General features: G+C 31.4%; 1 protein-coding gene across 10 annotated transcripts in view; it reads left to right on the top strand.

Annotated features, from left to right (window-relative positions):
• Positions 1–18,583, top strand: part of EPHA7 (EPH receptor A7) — a 180,892-nt gene that overhangs the window by 136,620 nt on the left and 25,689 nt on the right. For 7 of the 10 annotated variants that reach the window (XM_023205179.3, XM_023205180.2, XM_031935518.1 and 4 more), the window contains exons 6-7: positions 12,134–12,258; positions 14,880–15,063. In XM_023205179.3, coding sequence (XP_023060947.1) covers positions 12,134–12,258; positions 14,880–15,063 — 309 coding nt within the window. The remainder of the gene's footprint in view (positions 1–12,133; positions 12,259–14,879; positions 15,064–18,583) is intronic. The other 3 variants (XR_004228933.1, XM_023205181.3, XM_031935516.1) reach the window with 1 other exon arrangement.

An 18,583-nucleotide genomic window follows, 5' to 3' on the forward strand; every position in this document is an offset into this window, starting at 1 on the left:
TATCCTTTTTTATGGCTTCATAGTATTCCATGGTGTATATATACCACATTTTCTTTATCCTGTCTATCATTGATGTTTATGGGCATTTGGGTTGGTTCCATGACTTTGGTATTGTGGACAGCGCCACAATAGAAATGCGTGTGCATGTGTCTTTATAAATGAGATAGTATTAAGTCTCGGGCCACTTGCATTTTCCTTCCATATCACTTCTGTCTCCCCCTGCTCCTGCTCCTCTTTCTTATTCTTATTCTTCCTCCTTTCTTTCCTGTTTCTTTTCTTCTTCCCCTTCTAGGGTAATCCACTTTACAGATCATCACTCTGAGGAACACCGGAATGATGATTTTGAAAAAAATAAATAAATGAACAAAGCCACTAACAAGGAAGAATTCTGCAAAAACTAACATTGTTAAATCATGTTTAAGAAAGTCAATTGGTATTTGATACATGCGGGTTTTAGGCTTAGAAAAAATACAGTCAAAAACAATCCATACTATATAGAAGGAAAATAGGAGAGAAAGAAAATAAAAAGATAGAATAAAATAGAAAAAAATATGGTACTGATAGCAGCCAAAATATAATGAAATTGGTCATTCGCTTCAGCCATTATTGAGAACTTTGGGATGGAGTAAATTAATGGTATAGTATGAAACTATCAAACATTTTTGCTGTATATATTATGTTTTGTATTTTATCAGCTTAAATTAATATCACTTTATGAATAGATGTACCTTCAATTATATTTTATGTAATATAGTGATTTTCAAAACTTTTAAATGTATTTATAGTAATTTGTAGATGCATATTATATATCTTTATTTTCCTTTATCCGTATGCACATACACATGTGAAACAAAGGTTTTATGAAACTATATTACTATCTGTAGTGAACTCAATTTTTATTCTAATTTATTTTTAAAAACTTTGGTTGTAATCCATTCATTGTGTTCACAATAATGAAAAATGCGGGTGTGATGGAAAAGTATTTGGGAAATTATAAACATAGTGTAGTCACCTATTAAGCACAAAGTTAGTGTTCATAATGCAAGTTTTATTTAAATGGATAAATAGGATTTATTATGAATGGGTATGATTAACAGAATGTAAAATATCTGCCTTTAAGACAAATCTCATATTCTCTTTTTCTTCAATTTCCTTCTCATGGACCCTGTTCTTAATAAACAAATTATATGTTGTTTAATGCATTATTTACTGTTTCTTAAAAGTAAACCACATCTGTGAATTTCCAGAGTATTATTATGTCCATGGCAATGTTATAAACTTTATGTACATATTTTGAAAAGGAACTAATAAGTTTACTTAAGCACATAGTGACATATATAAATATATGTAAAATTGTATGTGTTACATAAAATTATTTGTACATTTTGTGAAATATATAATAAATAAATTTACCTTATGTAAATGAAGGATTACACCGATGTGCATGTAAGGAAATACAGTTATAGTACATCAAATTTAAAATAATTTACCTATGTAATAGAGAAATCCATATTGTAGAATTTAAATATAGCTATGAAAATTTAAAGATATCCAGAGCTTGACATTTAGGCTAAGTTATTATGTCAAAAATTGTCAACTGGCATTATAATATTTTTGCGATTGGAATACTATATATTTCTCTCTTTATTTAAAAAAAAGTTCTGAGGTCAAAGAAAATGTGCACAACTGAAAATGTTACTCTGATGACCTGCAAGGGAGGTCATTAACTAATGTGTGTGTGTGCGCGTGTGTGTGTGTATAGACATATATACACATATTCTACTTAAAGGTTTATTGTTAAAGGAGTCTAGTTGTGGGCCATAGCTATCCCATACTTCCTGATAAATCATTTCTATGATTATTCCATCATTAAAGCTAAGCCACAGTTATGTAGTTGACCTTATAAAGTACTCTTTGGCTACAAATTCATGGAAAATTAGAGATGGAGCCAGTTTACTGACTGTAAAAGTACGAAAGTAGTTTAAAACAAATAATTCAAAATATTAGTTTCCTCACCAATCAAAATAGAAATTACTTAATCTGTGTATTTCTCCTTCTCAATATATTTTATAACAATTTGAAAAGAGTGTGTGTTGTTGGTCTTCATCTCATTTTGGTAGTTATTTCATTTTCTTACAATGATGTATCCCTTCTAAGTGACTTCACACTGATGATGTACTTTTCTAGCTAGTTCATGCATATAAAACAGAGTATACATTATACAAATGGATTATTTACTGAAATGGCTATTTTATAAAACTTACCAATGTAAGATTTCAAAATCTAACATTGCCAGCATTTATTATGGAGAGTGCTAGTATCCCCTCTTAGAATAGCAATTTATGTTCCTGCCAAAGATTTAAAGGAATTATTCTCAATCTCAGCTGTCCGTCAACTTTATCTAGGGAGTTTTTGAAAAATACGTAGGCCTGAATCTGATATTAGAATCAGAGTATTCTGGAAGGTGTTCTAGGTATCAGTAATTTTAATACAAACAAAGTCAGCATAGAATAATAATACATTTTTTGGGGAATTCTTACCATGTGCTAGGAATGATTTTAAGTCTTTAACATTTATTTATATATTTAATTTCCATAACAATTCTATCTGTGATGTAAGTATTCTGATTATCCTTATTTTAAAGCTGAGAAAACTGAGACACAGAGAGGTTCAATTTTCTGCTCAAGATCACACAGCAAATAAGCCATGGGCTAGCGCTCTGGCCCACGCTCTTCATTCCTATGCTCTACTGCTTCTCTAAGTTTTCTACGTTTAAGGAGCATCAGAATAGCTGAGGAGATAGACAGGTGTAACATAATTGAATGACACATTGTGTAGCCACTCTTAACAACAGAAAACAAAATCTGTATTAGCTGAAGCAGAGGAAGAATGATTCAAGGAGTTGTTGCTTATTGGTTGAGGCCACTAGACAGAAAAATATGTGTCCAATCTTGAAACTGAGTTTGTTATTATCTAATTGATACAAAGTTATCACTTGCAGATTATAGATATAATGATAGATATAATGCCAAAAGTATTGATAAGCTGTTTAAGTGCATGGCTATATACCAATCAAATGCTGAATTACAAATAGGGTTGACAACAGGGAAATATTCTGTGTGTTTTGCTCTTTAATGCCTCCAAGGAATATGTTGGCACTTGATTTATATTTCATGTATGTTACGATATTTAGTTTTGCATTTAGATTGTGCGCATTCCCGTTCTAACTTGTTTTCTGGATTTAAATCTGGAAGGTAGAAACTGAGACATCATCATCTTTACAATTCGTACAACCCCTTATACTATAATCAGTCGTGAGAAATTATATGTTGAAGGTATGAGCGAAAGGAGTTTTCATCCGAAATCTGTAAAAATATTATAGTAATCTTACCTTTTGGGCATTTTAGTGTTACAGTGAAGGGTATTTAAGACTAATGCTAGCGTACTTTTAAAAGTCACTCTTACTCAAAATGCCAGCATATGACAGATAAGTAGTTAGCACCAGAAAGAAAATGATCAAGGAAGCTGCAAAGAAAAAGAAATGCTTCTTTCATCAAGAAATCTTACTAAGAAAAAAATGTCAGCTGAGCTACAAAAAAGTGCTTACTGATATAGTTGATGTACATCTGACACAAGTTCCTCTCACACACCAACAACTTGCAGCTGCGTTTTGAGTAGCCAGCCTGCACTTTGAGTGGCACTGCTCTGGAATATTTTAAATAATAATAACTAAATAAAGTGCTCATTTATTTTCTAAAGCAAAACCTCTAAAGGAGTTTTCACAATGGCCACATTTTGCCTATTCAGTTCATGTAATTTTGCCTACCTCTTTTCACCTGTGGGCACTAGACTACTTTGAAATATTTTACTCTCCTTATAGGATTAACTAATTAGATACCAGTTTGCCGGCAGTTTCATTGGATCATAATGAGTAAGAAAAAGAGGTGGGAAAGGACCATGCTTGTTATTGATAAGTGTCTGGTCAAATAAATCATGGTGCATATGTATAATGGAATACAACAGAGCTGATAAAAGAGTGATGCAGATCTATGTGTGTTAAATGATATGTTATAAAATACAGCATAAATCAAAAAAATACCATTCATGTAATAAATGCACATATTTGTGTTAACCTAGATGATTTCTGGAAGGATACCAAATAAATTGCTAAGAGTTGTTGCTTCAGCGAGAAGTACCTTAGTTACATGGGGACAGGTTGGGAGGGAGTGTCAATTTTCATGCTTTAGTATTTTTGAATTTTGTAGTATATACACGCATTTTCCATTTAAAAAAATCTCTGCTCAGCTTAATCTCTTCTAGTATCTGCAGCTTCTGAGACTGCTACTGCCTACTAAGCAGATCCCTATGGGTCTTTTGATCCTTATATTCTCAAAACCTAATGTCGTGGCACATCATTGATTCTCAATAAATATTAAATGAATGAATGACTGCTTAGCTTTCCTCTTGCTAGTTTCTGCTCTCAGGAAGTGTCGGAGCCTAGAATTTTGCAGTATAGTTGAAAACTACTTGGGAATTAGGGCTTAAAAGCATGGATTAAATAAAAATATGCCTCTTTCTGAGATGATGCTACTTAATTTTTAATGCTCAACTTCTTCACACACATACACACACGCACACACACACACACACAGAGAACAGTATTTACCTCATAGGACTTTAGAAGGAAAGAAATCTATCTCTCTCTCTCTCTGTCTAATGTTGCAAATTCTAAGGAACTATAAAAATCCACAATGCCTTGCATATAGTAAATGCCAAACAAGTATTTGTTGAATAGAACTAAACCAGTAAAAAGACAGTATTACTTGTTGATTGAAAAGATAGATAGCACGTGTCTTACTATCAGGAACTCCTTAACCATTCTCAATTGTCATGTTAGGTCATTATTGAGCTATTCCTTTGTAAGACTGGTATCAATAGGACAGCCAGTTCGGGGAATTTGCCTAATTTTTACCTACTGTGTTCAAAATTTTATATTTTTTACATTAAGAGAAATTCTATTAAAATTAAAATGTATGAAGAGTTACACATTAACCTTTCAACAGTTGACATTTTAGTCAGTACTTTAGCAGATATTAGGAGGAGTCCTAGTATGTGTTTAGCATCAAAGACCAACGGTAGCTCTTCTCCACAACCGGATGCCCCTTATAGCCTTTTACTTATAGGTTTTCATTACCTTCTCATGAAAACTTATATAATAATTAGTTAAATGTCCAAACAATTGGTTGCCAATTATCTGGTGATTAGAAAAAGAAAACTTTGATTACAGTAGCTTTTTGGTAAGTTTTGAGAAAAAAAAAAATGTGAGTTCTTCAAATTTGCTCTTTTTTCAAGACATGTTTTTAGCTATTTGGGACATGATGCGACTTCATATGAATTTGAACATTAACTTCCCATTTTGGGAGGAATAAGGCCATTGTGATTTTCATAGGGATTGCAGTAATTGGTAGATCACTGGGAAGTATAGTTATTTTAATATTAACTATTTCAATTAATGAACACAGAATACATTTTTCATGTATTTATTTCTTTCAGGAATGTTTTGTAGTCTTCAGTGTACAAATCTTTCCTCTCAATGGTAAAATTTATTTCTAGTTATTCTTTGGGGTACTACTTTAAATAGAAATTCTTAATTTCATCCTTTAGATTGTTCATTGCTTATGTATAGAATCACAATTGATTTGTATTGTACCTTCCAGGCTTTCTAAAGTCGTTTGTGAATTTAGTGCGTGCATTGTATATATGTGTATATTCTTTGACATTCTCTGCATTTAACATACTGGCATTTACAAGTAGAGGTACTTCTTTCCTTCCAATTGGACTGCCTTTTAATTCCTTTTCTTGCTTAAATGCTCTGGCTAGAACACCCTGCAGGATGTCAAACAGAAGTCATAAAAATCGGCATCCTTGTCTTGTTTCCAATTTTAGTACTAAAGATTTCTGGTCTTCTCCCAATGGCTATGATGCTAGCTGTTGGCTTTCCATATATACCCTTTGTCATATGGAAGAATTTACTTTCAATTTTTGTACATTGAGTATTTTTTTATCATGAATGGATGTTGGATTTTTGTCATGCTTTCCTATTAATGTCGTATATTAATTTGATTATCATATACAGACCTACCCTTTCATTCCTGGGATAAATCACATTTGGTCATCATGTATAATATTTTTAATATGCTCTGATTTGACTTGCTATTATGTGTGATGCTGTGATGGAATTTGTACATATATACATATATATATTTGTTTGTTTATTTATTTTCTTGCTTGTGATGTTTATTCCTTCCTCCCATCCCCTGGCTTTAGTAGCAGGCTAATGTTGGCCTCATAGGAAGTATTCCCTTCTCTTCTATTTTTTGAAAAATGTTGAGAATTGGTTTGAATAAATATGGTTTGAATAAATGTTTGTTAGAATTTCACCAAAAAAAAAAAAAAAAAAAAAAAAGAAAAAGAAAACTTTATTCTCAAGAAGATGTATTGTCAGATCATTTTTACAATCGCTGCTTTAAAGAACAGAATTGTTCCTGGTTGATCAGATTGTGAAGTGGTGACTTTTGTAGTTCTTATTTTGTATTTTATTACTCTACTGAAGATATATTGATTTATAACTCACATGTATACCTGACTGGGGCCCCTATGCAGGATGCTTTTATTTTCCTACTTTTTCAGCTCAACATCATATTTTTTTTAAGAACTTTCAAACCTCAAACCTTATTTCTTAGTCAAGTTGTCTTTTTAGTAAATGTTCCTTGAATTTATTTAGAAATTCATTCTGTTATATATCTTATTATATTGCACATTTTACATTTTGAAAATCATTATCCTAATTGGTATGTTAAGTAGATAGCAATGCAAATAACATAATTTAATTTTGAAAAAACATCATTCCTCTTCCACCAATTTTTTCAAACACTTGCTATAGAATGAAAATTTATGTTGGTTTTAACTACAGATCATGCTTCTTTCCAGTCAAAGATAATTTGACAGACATCTGTCACAAAAGAATAGCTCATAATTGCTACAGGTTCAATTACCCTTAGTTCCTGTACTTACTTTTTTAGCTAAAATTGTGTATCTATCATTCTTAATATTATTAGTGCCCCTGTTTTTCCACAGCCAAGAAATTGAAATTTTGTGAAATTATGTGTTTAGCATTTTATACATATATCTGCATAACCTAGAAACAGAATTGCTATGTTACATGATACACTGCACTGCATGTATAACTATGGCCAAGTATGTCGTTATTTAAGCACATTTGTATGTATTTTTATGTTTTTCCTATAATGCAAAAATGAACACCTGTGGGGAAGAGTGAAAAAGCTAAAAGTTGAATATTTTAAAATACTAGGCTCATAGTAACACATACATTTGTTATTTCGAGGATTGCTAAAAATGAATTTCTTACTGATAATGTACAATAGCAAAAGTGTTCCATGAAAGAGCATCATTCTACTATTATCAGGTTTTCCTTTGACTGTATTCCAAAGATGTCTTTATTTTTCCTTTTTGTATTTACCTAATGGATTTCTAACAAATTTCAGTGGATTTAAAAACTTGATATATTTGATGAAAGGTCATTTTATGCTTGTTGACCCATCTTACCTTATTGTATGGTTTAAAAATACAGATATATTTTTCTGTCTCATTCTTTGTTTAAATTCAGTTAGAAACATGTAAGTGTAGAAAAAATGAATGGTATAAATAACTGACTTTGTAAATCCAAAATGAAATTCATTATCTTGGTTAAGTTCTTTTCTATGAAACATTGTATTTTGGGTCTTAAGGTCAATATTCCTTGATTCCATGCTGTTTCAACATACAATTTAATATCACATTATTTAAATATGAAATCACTAGCCTGTTTTCATAATTTCATAAAAATTTCAGTAGGTCTGATTTTTTTCTTACTATATGTATTCATTTTCTATCGCTGCCATAACAGATTACCACCAACACTGAACAATTTAAAACACTCATTTATTATCTCATAGTTCTGTAAGTCACAAGTCTGGGCACAGCAAGGTTCAACTACTAGCCTCACAGGCTGAAATCAAGTTATCAGCTGGTCTTGACTCTTACTTGAAAACTCTGGGGAAGATCTACTTCCAAGCTCATTCCTGTTGTTGGAAGAATTCAAATTCTTTGCTCTGATAGGACTGAATTATTGATTTCTGTGCCAGTCAGTCAGGGCCAGTTTGATCCTAAAAGCTGCCCCATATCTTTTCATGTTTCTCCGAGGTCCCCTCCAGCAATGTCAAGTTGGTTCCTCCCACAGTTGAAATATGCCTGACTTCCGCAGCATCTCTGTTTGCTCTTAAGGGCTCATATGACTAGATAGTGCCCACTGGGAAGAATCCAGGATAATCTCTTCATTTTAAGGTCTGTAACCTTAACAACATTTGCAGTACCCTTTTTGCCATGGAATTTACATATTTACCTGTTTCAGAGATTAGGGTATAGACATCTTTGTGGGGTCACTCTGCCTACTATTCGGTGCTTTAAAATTGTACTTTTCCCTACTTCATGCTAAGAAATTTTCATTTACAAATAGTTAAGCTTAGCAGGTTGGCAGGGTGTAGAGGGAGGCAGTACGTAGACTTTATGAATAAATTCCATTCTGTAATTTAAATATGTGTTTTATAATTGGATTTTAGTTGGAAATTGATTAAGATCAAAGATCACATAGGAGTGCTTGATACTCAAAATCTGTAAAATGCTGATTGGTTCAGGTCTGTACATAAACCCGCCATTCTTGTTACTGATTATTTTTCAATTTAAAGCGTTATACTAACAAACCCATTCCACAAATTTACTTTTCTGCCTGTCATTAGACTTTTGCTTTACTCTTTCATCAAATTTATCAATTTTGTTTTTATGCTGTTGAGATTTACCACTTTGAACTCTGGAAACAAATTTTGAATTTCCTAAGGTCTTCTGTCATTGTCATCTGTGAAAATTCCAAATACAAGTAATAATTTGCTTCATGGCTTAATCTATTTTATATTTTATTTATTTGTAATATCTTGTATCCCTGATAAGACTTGAAGATCTTTAAGGGCAAAGGAAGTTCCATCTTTCAGTTGAATTTAATTTTTATATTTGAATATTTCTAGAAACTCTAGTAAAAATGAATATGTTAATTTTTTGTTAGAAATCCTACTAAAAATGTATGTCAAAAAGCTGTTTTATATACAGTATTTGTTTATCTACATATTTCAATTCAGGAACTTCATTATTTTTGTTGGTTACTATTTACTATCTTTACATAATTCCAATTACAACATATCTAATTTCATTTTGATAAGTATAAAAATTATAATTTAAATGTTATAACACCGAATTGGTTCTTAAAGCATGTAATTAATGTATATATTCATCTGTATATTGCCATTTGTGTATTTCATTTGTATAGTTCATTTGTATATTGTTATTTTCTTTTAAGAAATGAACTTTAGATGGTAGTTAATTGAATATTTTGATGTAAGAGTGAGTACATTATTAGTGAGATTGTTACAATATCATTAATTTAGTAAATCAAATATATTATCCATAGAAATCATTGTTTTAAGATTAACATACCTTATGCCACTTTAATTTTACTTTAACATATAACTTTATCTGAAAATAATTACCTTGTCAGAATCCAACTAGGCTAGAGATGTTTTTGTTTATAAGCTGTATATCCTGTGAGTTGTGTATCCTTTATACCTAAGATATTGAAGTTCGGGGAACATATAATCACGTTTTCTGTACCAAATGTTGTATTTGAAGGACATAAGACAGAGAGAGATTTTTCCTGTCATGCAGTTTATCCATTCTCAAGGGCCATGTGCTAGTGCTTCCGTTTCTGACCCTCTTAAAATGTGTGACTTGATATAGTATCAGCAAGGGATACAAGAGAAAAAGAAAGAAATATAGAAGAATTCAGGAGTATATTCACTTACAGATATGGCTCCTGTGCAAAAGGGAAAATACGTTGAGGCATACTTCACTGTCAGCACTGTGCTATGAGTTTCAAAATATTATATATTTCAAGTATTTTTAGCAGCTTTTCTTTTTCAGTCTCCAATTGCTGTGATTTTATAGGTAAAAATTATTTTCCAGGGTGAAATAATGAATGTAATTTTAGTGTATAACTTGCAAAAATCATCTCATTTTATATTTAGATCTTGTTTCAATGTATCAGAAACTTAGGGTAGATTTATAACCCAAATCTTTTCCATAACTTGAAGAATTCAGAGTCTCCTGCCTCTTTTATCATACCAAGCAAAGTGATAGTTAGGGATAGAAACTAAGCAAAATGTCTTAGTGTTTGACTTATACTGAAAATCACAGTAGGCTATAAATGTTATTTGAAAGAAACCAAGAGATTTACACATACGATCTCTCTAACCTATTTCTCACCAACTTATTTTCAAATGGCACACATAAATTGTAAACCCTGATCAGAGACCAGCAGCACTCCTGGGTAACTCAGTGTGTTAACGATTGCAGTATACTCACCTGTGCTGCTGTCTATTGTTTTTACTAGTTAAAATGTAAATTTTGGGAATGATTTTTTTAAAGTAAGTTGTACTATTAGAGATTATTTGTCAAGTAGAATCTCATGTCACAATTAGTTGGAGTTGGATTCCTAAGGCCATGGCCTAAGGAAGCGGCCTCTTGAATGTTGCAGTCTGCTGAGTTATGCTAAGCATGTTCTGGGTACAGAGACATGTCACTTTAGAGATAAGTTCTTGTTTACTGCATATGTTCAGGTTTCAAAAGTTGTGACAAAAATAAGATTTCTTATTAGAAATTAGCTTCATTGAAAACATACCAGAAATGCATTTAGACTTTAAACACAGTTTGTTGAGTACTTCAGCTAGATCGCCTTCAAGGGAAAGTTGTCCCACTTAAACTGCCCTCGTTACGCTTTTGTTAGTAATCTGGGAGGAAATGAGAGTCATGCATCTTCCATGTCCTTCCTTAAAATTTGCCAAGCCGGAAAGAAGTGAAAAATGTGTTTTATAGACATTGATACAAGAAAATATTAAGTAGAAGAAACAAAATAAAGCCAGAGGGATAAATATTGGAAGGTTGCTTAAACGGCTTGGTCCATATAATTGCTTTTCTGTCAGCAGGATTATTAACAATTTCAGACATCTGAAAATTAAATTAACAGCCTGAAAATATTTTACAGAATGAGATAGAGCATGATACATGAAACATAATGACCCCACTGAAATTCAGCCAAGCCAGAGCAGCTACTCATTTAGACAGAGTAGACAACTAGTTAATCATCACTGAGCAAATTAGACAGAGCAAATTAGTTTGCTACATTCCACAGACTTAGCTACCAAAAAGAGTATATGTCACTAATTAGAATGAAAGAACTCTAAGCATATTATTATCTGTATAGAAAGAGAAAGCAAGATTGTAGCTTTGAATTGCTCCTTTCAAAGCTTGAAACCTAGGTTACATAGGTATAAATTACACATGCAAGAGTCCTTGTGTATGTATGTGGGTTCATGCACGTATTTTAAGTAGCAGGCAGCCTTTGCATTTTCTTGCATCTTGACCTAATAAAGTCTAAAGATGTTTTCCAAAGTTGTTTAGAATTCTTTGGGAGTATACACACACCAAGTGAAACATGAGAACATTTTTAAAAATATGATCCCTTTCACTGAAGATCAAAGTAGCCATTTCATACACTTTTTCTTGCATAATATTAAATTATTTTTTCTTTTAAAAGTGTATTGCTGTTGCATGTGAAATAAATATTTGGACTTAGTTTATCACTGGAGATTAATCTGAAATCATATTTTCTAGCCTTAATTAGCATTCATTTGCTTAATTGTCATTCTCAGCCCCATCATTTCCATTTTTCACTAACTTGAACAATGCTATCTTCTGCTGTTTGCACTTTAATTTAAATTTCTATTAAGGTTTATGAACAGTAATAAGGTCCTGTTTGAATATTCATTAGCTTCTGAATTGTGAGCTATGAAAAGGTGCTTTCTTTTACCTTAATGAAACTGGCACAGCATGGGACTGATCAGTTGTGACATTTGATTTGAGGCATCCAGTGAATTTTCTCATTGTTTATTGACACATCTTGTCCAAACAGCTCCCTCGCAAGTGAGCGGAGTAATGAAGGAGAGAGTGCTGCAGCGGAGTGTCGAGCTTTCCTGGCAGGAACCAGAGCATCCCAATGGAGTCATCACAGAATATGAAATCAAGTATTACGAGAAAGTAAGTGCTAAGAGCAACTGAAATGTACAATGTGCTGTGTGTCTCATGTCATCCTACTGTATTGTAGACTAAAGTTGGTCATTATGCCAACCATTTGGAGCTACTTCAAACTTCATAGTTAATTTTAGCCATTTATAATAACCATCTCTGTGAATCTCTGGCTCATTACTCTAACTGTGATTTATGTGTATTAAGTTTCTGTGTTACACAAGTGACAGTGTCCCATTTGTAGCATATATATTTATTTATATATTCAATTTTTGATATCATAATAATTAGATGTAGGATATTTTAGTATCACAGAAACCACACAGCCCAATGCATTTTGAAAAATATTTTCTTCAGTATGTCTGTTTGGGACCTTAATGATTTGTTTAATTTATGTGGTTTCAGTGATGATAATGACCTCAAATAGTTTAGTAATTTGAAATAATATTTTGTATAATAAAGATGTAGTTCTTCAGACTTACAAATCAGATGATGCTATTTCACTCCTTTGAATTCCTCCTGAAGTTTATTTTATATATGTTTTAATAATCATGTATGGTACTTATTTACACCTCTCCTTCCAGGAAAAATAGTATGGCTAAAACCCAAGTGCTGCCTTTTTAATCTTCCTATAATGATTAAATTTTAGTAACTAGTGATATATCTGAGTATATGAGTGTATTTATTTCTGTTTCATTTGGAGAGAGAGAAAAATGTTTATATGAACCATGTTCACAGATTATGATTTAAAACTCCACCTCACAGAAAGATTTGGTGCAAGGTTTGAAACGTGGAACCCATTGCTATTACAAACAGTAATAATAATAAGTGTTCCTATTTTTGGCTTACCTGAGTTACCTGAAGTGCTATAATACACATAATCATTTTAGCTGTTTAGACAATACAATTAGAAAATTGGGAGCTTAAAGCTTTGAGAAAACTTTAGGGATGAGTTGATATGACTAAATAAATTGAAATGTATATAGTACATTGGCAATAGATAACTTTGTTTTTTTGAAAAAAATTAGTTTAAAATATGATTTTGTTTTAATGTTCAGATTAAGTTTAAAATATTTTTGCTTGTTACTTACATTATGAATTCATGACTTAATTGCTAAGGTTGCATTTTATATGCTTCATTTCTCGTCCCACCAAATGTGTTTTAGAGGGGATAATTGTTTTTAATGCTGGTTTTGGTATATCTGGTTTCCCATGAGAGCTAACAGTTATAGTCCCTGCTGAAATTGCATCAAATTTCAAAAGCAATGAAACAAATAGGTGGTAAGAGTAAAGTTTCTCACAATATAAATCTGAAATATTTTGCAAATGTTTTCTCTAGAATAAATCTGTTCAAATCATGTTTTTTGGCCTTACAGAAAAAGTATCTACATTCACTAAATTTGCATATTAGGCAACCAAAAGACAATAATAGCATTGTATTGTATTATATTGTAATGTATATGTACACATGCATGATGTTTGTGTCACCTGAGTTATGCCTAGGTCTTTCGTTTGCAATAAATATATGCTGCAATACAAACTATCATTTTTATAAATGATTGTAATGAGGACAATCACGGATCAGTTTGAGTAAATCAGGCTTAAGTATATATTTATTTACACTTTTGCAAATCTCACTGTGAAGGCAAATCGAACAACTAGATAGACATTTTAAGATTTCAGTGAAGAATTTCATTGCCAGATAAATTTGAACACATAAATTTATTATAGACCAAGTAAGAACTCTCTAAAATTGTATATTTTGAAGTATAATTTTTACAGCTTTTATTCACAAATAGCTTGTGAGAATCATATCAAGGAAGATTTAAATTTTTATTTATTTAAATATTGTTTTGATGGAGTTTTTATATGCTTGAGTTTTTACATTTATTTCCTTCTTAATCTTATTATATATGCACATAAAATGTATTTGAAGATGATAGGATAACTATTATTTTAGTAAACTCTGCATCAGTTTTTATATTTGAAATATGAAAAAAATAAATAAATCATGTTTAAAATATTCTCAACCCATAAATCATATATATTTAAATTTTAATATTTATAATTTTACTTTAAAAATATTTCATTAAATACTGTTTTTCAGTAGTGGTTTATTCTGTGAGAAATTGAGGGTCGTTTTTGAAAAATTGGTATGTCAATATAGTGGTAGTGTTAACTGAATTTCTTGATTTAATAACTTTCTGGATTTTTAGCATCTAGCTTTTTTTCTTGCTGAATAACTTTCAAAAAAAACTTAAGAGAACTACATTATGATTTGATGACTTCTACTAAACTGTAGATTATACAGGTGTACCCACTCTTTGACCAGTAGGATATTTTATTATATTATGGCTAAGTAGTTCTTGTCATGTATTACCTGTGCGAAAGTTAAAAATATCATAAATGTTTTAACTAAATTATTTCTCCCTAAATATATATATAACAAAGGCATGTGTTTCACATTTTCATTTTAAATTACCTTAGAAGTGACTTCATGTTATAATATTCCACAAAGTACAATGTAGCCTCTATAAAAACAATGGAGCAAATTGAATTAAATTGAAACAGTTGACTGTCAAATTGTCTGGTTGCAATCACAATTAAATATTTCCTCTAAATATTGTTTCTAGGATCAAAGGGAACGGACCTACTCAACAGTAAAAACCAAGTCTACTTCAGCCTCCATTAATAATCTGAAACCAGGAACAGTGTATGTTTTCCAGATTCGGGCTTTTACTGCTGCTGGTTATGGAAACTACAGTCCCAGACTTGATGTTGCTACACTAGAGGAAGCTACAGGTAAAATGTTTGAAGGTAATTATGCCTTTGGTTTGGATTCTTACTCTCAATAACTCCAGCATATATTAATATTTTTTTCAATATTGGGGTGATCATTTGCATCATCATATAATGTACATATAAATGTACTTTGTAAAAGTTCATAATTTACCATTTGCTGTTTTGTTTAGCAATTTTAGAACCTTGTGATTTAAATTAATTTCTTTAATGCATACTGGATTTATTTTTTGAAAAAGGTGAAATTAGAAACAGAAGCAGGACTGATTCAATTTGTGTATTGACACAAGATGTTTTTGTCAACCCCAAAACAATCTTATTCTAAGTGTGTCCATCAAAGCGGCTACTTCACAGAAACCCACAAATGAAGCCAGAATGTGTAGTGAGGTGAACAAGAGAAAGATGGTATCTAAGGACCTGTATTCATTTAAGTGACTTACCCTTTAGCAATGATTTAAAAAATGAGAGTTCAGGAAGGTCTTAGAACTTATATTTATTTTATTTTTGACATTTTTCATTTATGTTATGGGATATTTCATGCATACTAAAGAATATGTTTAAAGTATATATGAAATATAAGGGAGATAATTAAATGAATATCCCTATAACCACTCATCTTAAAAATATAGCTAATATCTTTGAAGCCCCTTTATCATTTTGTTCATGTTTTATAATCCAACAAGATTATAGTAAAATTGCATCTATATATATAGTGTATAAGAAGTAAGCAGATGTATCTGGGGATATATGTGCCCATTTGCTGTCAGAGTGCAAGTTCAGAACACCCTGAATACCACTGCTGTTGCTCCTCAACAGAGCCGATGTCTCAGATTGTGTTTCTATATTTTAGGGTTTTGATTCCTCCTGATGTTACTGCTCAGGCACATGGGTTTCCCAGCTGTTATCTCTTCTCCTTGCCAATCCAGCATTCCTCCAAAATTCTAATCAAAATTGAGTTGGAAAATGTTATATGACTTTTCTCAATTAAAATATTTTAAACAAATTAAATTAATATAAGTTTGATTAAAGAATTATGTTGGCTTTAAAGAAAGAATTGTATAGATATTTAAAAGGTAGAGTAAATTGATAAATATCCTTTGCATTAACTAATGTTTGTTAAGTTTGGTAACAGTATTATTCTTCCACATATTTTGTTACATTTTAAAATAAATCTGTAACTCTCATAGGCACAAATAATAAAAATGTATGTTGAAATCATTTTGACATATAAATCATTCACATAGAATGGTAAACATAAAGGCATCAGTTTGAAAATTTGCTACATAATTTGATTTGGTGAACTTAATGCCATTTTTTATGATTATTATTTTTAAATAGATTGTGTAAGATCAAGAATCAGCATATCAAAGTTTAGTGTCCCCCAAAACATTAAAACATTTTAAGTTAAGATTTCAATATTTAAATATTTGAGTGGTTAGTGTTAAAATGTGCTCTAGTAGTTTTCAACTCAGATCTATATCATAATATCAGCCTGTAAATTCAAATATAAAAAAATACTTCAAATTATGGTTTCTTTCATCTTTTAATAAATAGTTTAAACTTAAAATGTCAGGTATCTCACATTTACCTAATCATTCCTTATTATTTAAAAACGCTTTTAGATTTCAAAAGATTCAAGATGAATTTATGCCTTTTCCTGACTTTGTAAATTGGGAATATTAAACCAAACTATCGTTTAATGAGTGCTGAGATTCATAGATATTATTTTTATTATTTAAAAAAGAAGTAACCAAGATTCAGAGATTATAAAGTAGTGGAATCTGAAAGATCACATCACATGAAATGTATGTTAAGAATGGATTTTTGCAGTAGAATTTGGTGATTTTTACTATCAATATATTCTCTCCCAGTGGAATGTAAACTTGATGAGAGAAGAATCCATATCTCTTTTCCTTACTGTTGTCTTGCCAGTGCCTACTATGGTGTCAGGCACAGAAGGCACTCAGTAAATTAGCAATAAATGAATACTTCACACTGATCAGCATAAAATGAATTACTAATATCACTCAGTGCCAGCAGAGAGCTGCCTAGTTTCAAATCTCTCTGCTCTGCCATGTCCAGTTATAGGAGTTTGGATGAGCTAGGTCTCTGTACCTTAATTTCTAGTATAGTAGTCCTCAATTCACAAAATATTCTGAGGATTAAGTTAATATATACAAAGTGTCAAGGAGAGTCCCTCTCATGGAAAGTCTCCAGTGTCAGCTCTTATTAAACACAGCCTTTCTCAAAATTTTCCATCCCAGGAGCCCTTTTACTATTAAAAAATGTTGAGGGTATCAAAAAATGCTTGATATTGGTTATATCAATTAATATTCACCAAATTAGAAATTAAAATGGAAACTTTAAAAACACAAGAACACACTAACACATTTTATTAGCCATCAGAGTCATGGTATTATCTTGTCATATACCTTCTGGAAATCTTAACTGCATTTGTAAGCAAATGAGAGTAAAAAAGGCAAATAACATCTTCATATTATATGAAAACTATTTTGAACTTGCAGACTCTATGAAAAGTTACTGAGGACTCTCAGGGTTTTCCAGATTACTCTTTGTGAACCAGTGAGTCAGCGTAAGTTACTATGCTAAGAATTAAGGAGACACAGAAACACGCAGTTCATGATCTTTATTGAAACTTCAGTGAAAGAGAGGAGCAGGTACAGAGATTCTGGCCACACAATTAAGCGCTGATGGAATGCAGGGTCTAGTGATATCACCATGTCAGGGAGCAGTGACTCGCTGTGTCGGAAAGCAGGTCAGAAGATAAGATGCAGTCTAAAAGAAGTCACTTGAGCACTGTTTGTAAAGAGAATTATTTTTAATATGTATTGCCCGTGAAATAGATGAAAATATTAACCTTAATGTCAACTGTGGAAAGATTAAAGTATGACCCTGACAATATACAAAAATGTGTAAATAAATATGCACAAATTCTGATTCATCATTCACCTGAGTTCACTTTTCTCATTAGAGTTCTGTTTCTGAAGCTAAGGGAAAAACGGAGCCTAAGACAAGCAGAGAATTAGGCCCATGGGACACACTGAATGGAGAGAATTTCTAACATATGTACATAATTTTTCCTTCCTCATGACTGGAACTACTCCATTCTTTTACTTTCTTAAAATGTATAGAAAAAAGACTAAAAACAGAAAATAAACAAATATTTAAAGTACTTGAAGTCATCTTTTCTCTGTTGTGTGATAATAGGCTGTAATTCAGAAATTAGTATTTGAAAGTTGTTTTCTTCTTTTTTTTTTTTTTTTTAACCTTTTTAAGTTCCCTCAGGGTACAATTCAGCAGGTGATAAATTAGAGAATGTGTATAATCTTCTTTGTTCAGAAAGTATCTATTAGACCAGAGCTGTTTTTACTGTTTTTCAACACAGGAGCTATCTCTTGTTAGCATAGGTATACAAAATTAAGAGATAATTTGTCAAAAGGAGACAGACAAATGAACTAGGGAAAGGCCAATCTAAAAAAAACTTTATACTTTCTATTATGGCAAGATATATTTTGCC

This window comes from Piliocolobus tephrosceles, chromosome 5 (genome assembly GCF_002776525.5).
Source record: "Piliocolobus tephrosceles isolate RC106 chromosome 5, ASM277652v3, whole genome shotgun sequence".
Taxonomy (NCBI): Eukaryota; Metazoa; Chordata; class Mammalia; order Primates; family Cercopithecidae; genus Piliocolobus; species Piliocolobus tephrosceles.